Raw genomic sequence first — 8,066 nt, 5'->3', positions numbered from 1 at the left:
TATTTTGAAATTTGTTTTTTTATTTTGTGTTTTTTTCCAAAGTCAATGAGAAATCGTGTTGAATAACGGTGATCATGACTTTGGCCGTAATGGAGCAGCTTCAGTCCGAGTGTGGGAACGATGAGGAACGATGAGGAACGATGAGGACCTCAGTCCCTGGCTGTTCATGTGGGACCCCTCCCCCAGTTTAATGGCTGCTCGGCGCTTTCATGCCGCATGATGTTTGTGGTCAGGTTTAGTCCAGCTGTTTCATCTCTCACTGCTGTAAATGCCCCAACTAAGGAAACCTTTTAAGAGAGAGAGAGTGTGTGTGTGTGTGTGTGTGTGTGTGTGTGTGTGTGTGTGTGTGTGTGTGTGTGTACCTGCAGCAGCCAGTAGCATCGTCTGTGGAATGTTGGCACAATGGAGGAATGGACGTAGCAGCCGTACAGGCACTGAAACAGCAGATAGCGTTAGCATGATTAGCATCAGTCACACAGCAGGGGCACAGGTCAGTCAGGTGGGTGGAGCCTGTGAATCAGCGGCTGCTCGTCTCCATGTTGTTCAACTCTTTACTGAGCATTCAAAACACACAGGGTTCCCCTTCACAATAAGACTCCCCTTACAAAGGATTAATGAATGTTATAATGAGTTTATTAATCAGCTTGTTCACACTTTATTAATCATTTATAAGCCGTTATAACATATTAGACAAAAGGAAAACAGTGACCTATTTCCTGCCAAATAATGAGCACGTCTCTTTGTTTTCTCCATCATCAGCGTCTGTAGCTGCTGCTTCATCGGGTTTGTTCAGTTACTACTTTATTAATTATTACTTGACCACATCAGCATCTAAATGGTCAGAAAGTTTCCTCTGACAGATCTATGGAAAAAACATCCTGTGTTTGAGAATTAAAGAGATAATTATGTTTGTTAATTCAGAAAAACTAAATAAAATTACTCCTGTTTTTCTGAATTAACGAGATGATTATAATAATATTGCCTTTATGTATGTTCATTAATTCAGATTATTTTTTTAAATGAAAAAGTTTTTCTGAATGAACCAATAATATGTTGTTAATTTAGAAACAGGAAGAAATAAATAAATAAAATTCCCGTCCTGTTCCATACAGCTCAAACTGTGAACTGTAAAACACAGCATCATTTATTCATGAGTTACTCACAGGCTCCTGCTACCAGTTATAAATGGTAGTAACTCATTAGTCAGATTAATGAGTAGTAAGCATTAACTTCATCAATGTATAACTGCTTTATAAAGTGTTAATAACCTGATTATAAACCAATTATAAATCTTTATTAGGGGAGTCTTATTGTGAAGAGGAACCTGGTACAGTCACCACACAGGTGGCAGGAGCTGCTCTCAGCCCTGAGTGTTGTCTGCAGGTGTTGCTCTCAGGCTGCAGCTGTTATTACACATGTGATGTGAGGAGTGTCCTGCAGGGGGAGCTGCTGACTGCAGGTCAGTGTGCTGCACTCATCACCTCCATGCCCTGGACCTTCAGCTTCATGTGGTCCTCTCTTGTCGTTTTTCCATCCTTCCTTTTCTTCCAGCAGTATCCATCCTTCCTGTACTTCACCTTCTTTCTGTTGTACAGGATGATGCTGCCGTTCTTCGGCCTGAAGACACAAACAGAGTCAGTAAACAACAACAACAGCAGCTGATCTGATTCCCTCACTGTTTTCACTGGTCACTGGTTGTGACGCCCTCAGCTCCGTCTGACAGGCTCTGGAGCGATGCAGTGTGTGTACCTGGTTTTCAGGGTGCAAGAGAGCCACTCATCGTGTCTGTCAAATGATATCAGGTAAGAAGCGATCTCCTGCAGAGACACAGAGAGATAGAGACAAAGACAGAGAGACAAAGACAGAGAGAGAGAGGGACAGGGAGAGAGACAGAGAGGTTAATGTCTTAGACTCAAGTGGGTCTTTCTCTTCAAAATAAAGCGTCTGATGGTGACCAACATGGTGAGCAGTGATTTTTCATTTCGAGTCAGACAAAAACTTTTAAAAATAAACAATAATCAACTATTTCTGATTAAGTTGAAGCAGAAAAAAAAACCCTGCTCTAAAATATCATTGTGATATCAAAATATCAAGTGTTTCCAGGGGACATAAAAAGGTGACGGACCCGGCCCAGCTGCACTTGTTGTTCAATGCTTCCTGACTTTTGAAACCATGTAGACGACACGTTGGCTAACCGTTAGCAGTGATGGAAAATGAGCAAAAGGTGAGTTTGTTTGGTTTTGTATAACGTCAATATCACATGATTCAGATTTAATTACACAAAAATGTGCAATTAGCTGTTAGTGGAGCCTTCAGGTCCGTCACTTTTCTGTGTCCCCTGGAAACACTGTTGTGTCGAGTATTTGCAGCTCCTGTGTCAAAATGATGAAGACCTTTCTGAGGTTGTTTGTGTTTTCTTCAGCTGCGGTGTTTTGACCTTCAGGGCCACCGTAGCATTCACACATTAACTACGAGAACGACCCACGTGAAAACACTGAAGCTGAAACTAACAAGGATTTACATTATCAATCAATCTGCTGATTATTTTCTGTTAATGGATTAATTGTAAAGACACATCATCACACGTCTTATTCAGCTATTAAACTCATTATGATGGAAAAGCAGAAAATCGCAGAGGAATCAAATCTAAAAATGTTGATTAATAAATTATTAATTGGTAATTAATTCTCTTTTGATTGATGAATTGTTGTAGACACAAAAAGCTGTCCACATACTTTTGGCCATATAATATACACAATACCTCTGACAAGTAACTTTTATTTTGGAGGCGTCTGCTGATGTCATGCTTCAGGACAAACACTCACCTCGTTAGTGTTCCACCTCAGCCGCTCGTTAGGCAGACCGGACGAGCGAGGGAGACACTCCAACAGCTTGTTGGGAAGAAACACCTTCCTCTGTCCTTTATTCTCTGTGGAGACAGACGTCATGTCCACAGTGAGGAGACGACACACAGCTGGACTTCATCAAGACTCTGTCCACACAGGGACGTATGTCTCCACACAACAACACACGCACAATGACCTGTAACACACATCTGTCAGGATATATCAATGTCAGCAACTGTGTGTTCATGAGAGAACAACATGTCAAATATTAGCATTCATAGCTTCATATTATACAAAGAAAAGAAGGACAGAAAGAAAGAAAGATGGTGGTTTCCCACCAGGTGAACAGTTCAGGTGAATACAGAAACATTAGCACATATACACAGTTTGTACACACTGTGCTGTGTGTGGCGTTCAGGCGACTAAAGGAGAACGTGGCTTCAGTTACAGGGTTCAGATTGATCTGAACAGAGTAACCAGGATTACAGTGGCATTAATCACAGACACAGGGAGCTACAGAACAGATTCGTGTGCGCTGTGTAAACATCAGATCCTGAACACGATGAAGCAGGATCAGCCTCAGGTCCATGTGAACACACTGGCATCAGGTACATTTAAAATCAGCTTCAAGAACCAGGAAATCCAGACTCCTTACACTCTGGGTAACTCCTCATAGGCTACTGAGAGCAGGACCCTGGAGTCTCTGTGACGTCATCAACACCAGGCGGTTACCATAGCAACAGAGCTGGAGCTGTCTGTACGCAGGTGTGAGCACCTGACAGGTGGACGGGACTGACCTGTCTCCGTGGAAACCATCTCCTTGTTGCTCATGGCGACGAGTCCATGCAGGATGACTCTCACACAACGCACGACCGCCCACACTGCCCCGCTGCGTGCACACACACAGACAGATACAGACACACACACACAGAGAAACACTATCAGTCAATATCAATGGGAAACAACAAGGTGTGCAACAGGACAACAGAATCACACACACACCTTCAATAGCTCCCTGTTGCCTAGCAACAGCTGAATTTGCACCCACTTTAAATGGAGAAAGACGGTGTGTTCATAAATGACAGTGAATGTTAGTCTGTGTGTGTGTGTGTGTGTAGTTACATAACACTCTCGGTTTTTACATGCAGCCACACAACTGATCACACACCTGACTCTCACATTAAACACACAGTGTTGACTAGAGCAGCAACTTACTTATCAATATTATTTAATCAATGAATCTATTCATCGTTAAGTCTCTACAATGTTTTTAAGGTGTTCTGAGGTCTTTAAATGTCTTGTTTTAATCAGCAGTCAAACAACATATTCACATTAATGTGAAGTATGACTATGGAAACTAGAGACTCCTCATGCGAGAGGCTGAGCGGGAGGATATTTGTTAAAAAACGGCTGAAACTATCAATCAATTCTCACAATATTAACTGATTAATTGTCTTTAGATCAACTGAAAGATTAACGGACTGATCGTTGCAGCGCTGGCGGAGATGATCATAAATCTGTCTCTCAGTTTCCATCCACCCACACATAAACACACTCGCATTTCCCGGAGGCCTAGCTCAGACCGCGGACTCGTCTGGCTGCTGTTGCCGTCTCCCGGAGCGTCTCTCCCGCCTGCAGCAGCTCAGCCCCTCCTGGGCCGCTAATGCTAACGTTCGGACGCTTCTCAGCTCCACATCATTACAACATTCAGCGATGCGACAGCAGCTTTCAACCTGACAATAACTCTCATCACGCCGCCACTATGCTAGACTAAACCACAAGAATGAGTAACGTTAATTCACTAATCAATAAATAACACGAATGTTTGCTTTTTAGCTGCTCGGCTAGCCGGCTGGCGTTAGCATCCGAGGCTAGGTCCGAATCAGCAGCGATTAAACAGCTCTGAGAGCCGAGCTGCGAGGCTGTACCTCCGGGTTAAAACGTGCCAACCCGGGCCAGTCAGCGGGTAATGATCCCTGAAGATACACTGCACAGTAACCTGGTCCAAACAGCAGCAGACAGGGGAGGACAGGAGGTGTTCAAAACAGTCTGTTAAAGCCCCTTTACCTTCCGCCTTCAGCACATCCGCCATCTTCTCTAGCTCTGACGTCACTGCGTAGTTACGGGGGAGGAGGGGATGTTATCACCTAGCAAAGCATGGCTTGTTCCCTTTAGATTTTGCATCACAAAGTTAAAGAAATACATCTGAAAATATTACATAACATTTAGATAGATAGATAGATAGATAGATAGATAGATAGATAGATAGATAGATAGATAGATAGATAGATAAATGCTATCTCTTCATTTATTGTAGTTGTTAATATTGTGTGACATTTTGGAAAGACTGAAAGTTACATATTCTGCAAAACAATGTGTCATTAAAATTAAACAGAAAAATATTTTCACTTATTTTGAATGTAAGGATAACAATTTTACGCAATATTATTAACCTCTTAATTTTACTGGGGAAGTAACATTTCATAAATCAATTCCCTCATTTAAGTTGTTTCTAATTAATATTGAACATGACTTTGAGTCAGTCAAATTAGTGACAAACAAGAAGTCCATGTCAGCAGTTAATATACTGTATTTTATGAAATGTTTGTCTCAAGAAGTCTGCCATTTAAATGTATATTTGTCCTTTTTTAATTCATGTATTTGCTGTTTTATAAACTCATATGTCTGATTGTTTGTTAATTTTACAATTTAAAGAAAGAAAAAAGAAAAAGGGATGTATCACCTATAGATAATAATAAGTAGTTTATGTGTTCAGGGCCCCGGGCCCTTGGAGCTGAACTGGGGCCCGAGGGGTCCGATCAACAACAACCACAAAGTTGTACAAAAAAGTCTTAATATTACAAGAATTTAAAAATGTAAAATTTTTTACAGCAAAACATCTTTTAGGAATATTACATCAACCAATCAAACATAAAACTAACCTAAAATTACAACTTCATTCTCATTACATTATGACTTATATAATATTAAGACTTTTTAGGGGCTTTATTCTCTGGCTTTCAGGTTTCTTTTACTTTCAGTGTATAAAAATGTGCTGATAATTTACAGATGTGGCAACTAAAACAATTTATCATCACAAATAAAGAAACTCAGAGACCACTGAAGGACACAGAGACCAGAGGCGTTTAGAGAAAAATATGTGGTTTATTTTGTATAAAAGCGGAGCATGTCGTCCAGCAGGAGGCTCGCTGAGCTGTGAGCCTCTCTGACTGCTTCACCTTTCAAAAACTAAACCACCAGCTGCTTTAAAAACCTGCAGGTGTCGTCCCCTCTGTGGAAATGTTGGTGGAGCTGCTCACCTCTGCTCAGTCTGATTACTGAGAATCTGGTTTCAGTTATTTACATCAAAACAACTGGATTCTGCTTCAGAGGGTTTTAATCTTCCTGACAAACAGGAAACTGGAGGAGACAAAGTATTCTGGGATGTTTTTACAAATTAAAATGTTTGACTTAAAAAAAGGACTACTGGTTAACAGCTGGTTTTAGCTCATTAAAAACAAATCCTGTTCTGTCCATCACTGCTGTAAATTTCACTTCCTGTTTATTTTTTAAACATATTCAAGCTGTGTTTTATTTCTGTTTAAACCGTTATATTTTCTTCTTTTAATCCTTGCAGACGTCTTATTTTGAAACACCACGAAAACCCGCAGAAACTCACTTTAAAGCTCAATTCATTTCGTTTTATTTCATTCTGAATGAAGCAGGTTTGAAGGTGAGTCTTCTTCATGTTTGTCTTCTCTGCTCTGTCTGTTTGTGAGCAAACAGCTGGATACGAAGTGCAGCTCCTTTAAATCACACACGTCCACATGTTGTGTCTGTGAGGAAACTTTCACATTTCTATTGTTAAATCCCAACGCGCAGGGTGTCACTGGAGGGTGCTGTGCTTTAAATGTGGAGATGACGTCTCTCACACACAGACACTTTGTGTTCATGCTGCGTTCAGGGGAAACAGTTCAAACCACAATCAGAAAACTGTTTAAATCTGTTTTAACAGTAAATGTTATTGTTCCAGACGCCAGCAGGAAGCAGCAGGTAAAAGATCTGATGCTCCAGCATCCGAGTGTGTCATACAGATCACCGCTCATCCTCCTACAAAATAAAAGCTGTGGCTGCAGCAGCTCACATGGTCAATGCAGCGTAATGTTTCTGTCCACAGCACAGACTCGTCACCATTAACTCCAGTTATTTCTCCTTTGTCGTGCCCCTGATCCGTGTTAAGCTACGTCAACAAAACTCAACACTTCTTGGTGTTCTTTCACAGTAAAAGCCCGCCTATTAACGGCAGGCAGATGTGCAAATTCTGGAGGAAGTGTTGACTTTCACATCTGCTGAATTAGAGCTGTGGAAACAGACATTAAACCGAAGCTTGTCCCGAATAAACTGCCCCTGAGGTAAATCAGGCAGCAGCTGAATCTGAAACGAGCAGCGTTCACAGGATTCGTAGCTTATGAGATAAAAACAGACGTTTGTTCCTTTAACTCAGAGGACAATAAAAACCAGCAGAGACCAACATTTCACAGCAGAGAATCAAAATCAGCTGGACGACGGCAGCAGACTGAGGAAGATGGTTTAAGACTTCAACAGCAATCAATAACCAATATCTGATCAGCTTCGTCAGCAGTGAAGAAAGTAAAAAATAAACAAAAACAAAGTGTTTACTGCACAGAGAGAGAGAGAGAGAGAGAGAGAGAGAGAGAGAGAGGTTGGTTTACAGTGGGAAGAAAAACGAGCTCAGATTTAAACTCCACAGGAACAAATGTGTGTGTGTGTGTGTGAGTGTGTGTGTGAGTGTGTGTGTGTGTGTGTGTGTGTGGTTGCGTTGTCCCCCCCTCCATGTGACAGGCCTCAGCACCGGGGTCAAAGGTCATCACATGCCCTGCCTGATGCTCTGGATGATCTGGAAGATGGCTGCAGGAGAAAAACACAGAGTCATGAATCTTACTCTAAATCCTTGTTTATAATTATCAATAATTAACTGTAACATAATGAATCAATTAATGAGACGTGGGCTCATGGATGGACACAGGCTCAGGGGCCTGAGGGTTTGTTTCCTGTTCACACAACTTCCTGTTGTTTCTATATTTATTAGGTTCCGACTGTTGATCACTTCCTGTGTGAGTTACTCCTGCAGATTTAGAGATGTGAGCGGATGCTGCAGCTGATCTCAGAGCTGCAGCTTCACACCAGCGGACACGACTC

General features: G+C 41.6%; 1 protein-coding gene across 1 annotated transcript in view; it reads right to left on the bottom strand.

Annotated features, from left to right (window-relative positions):
• Positions 1 to 4,949, bottom strand: part of camta2 (calmodulin binding transcription activator 2) — a gene marked incomplete at its 3' end in the record, with an annotated part of 19,546 nt that extends 14,597 nt beyond the window's left edge. Inside the window, exons 1-6 of the mRNA XM_087171866.1 lie at positions 4,914 to 4,949; positions 3,644 to 3,735; positions 2,826 to 2,929; positions 1,750 to 1,817; positions 1,482 to 1,617; positions 363 to 434 (exon numbers count right to left, since the gene is read on the bottom strand). Of these exons, the coding sequence (XP_087027992.1) occupies positions 363 to 434; positions 1,482 to 1,617; positions 1,750 to 1,817; positions 2,826 to 2,929; positions 3,644 to 3,677 (414 nt within the window). The remainder of the gene's footprint in view (positions 1 to 362; positions 435 to 1,481; positions 1,618 to 1,749; positions 1,818 to 2,825; positions 2,930 to 3,643; positions 3,736 to 4,913) is intronic.
• Positions 4,950 to 8,066: the final 3,117 nt, after the last annotated feature.

Source organism: Seriola lalandi, unplaced genomic scaffold (assembly GCF_002814215.2).
Source record: "Seriola lalandi dorsalis isolate HSWRI2012SDOR001 ecotype SW California unplaced genomic scaffold, Sedor1 jcf7180002050012, whole genome shotgun sequence".
Taxonomy (NCBI): Eukaryota; Metazoa; Chordata; class Actinopteri; order Carangiformes; family Carangidae; genus Seriola; species Seriola lalandi.
The sequence above is the reverse complement of the archived record's forward strand: the minus strand, read 5'-3'. Positions and strand labels throughout refer to the sequence as shown.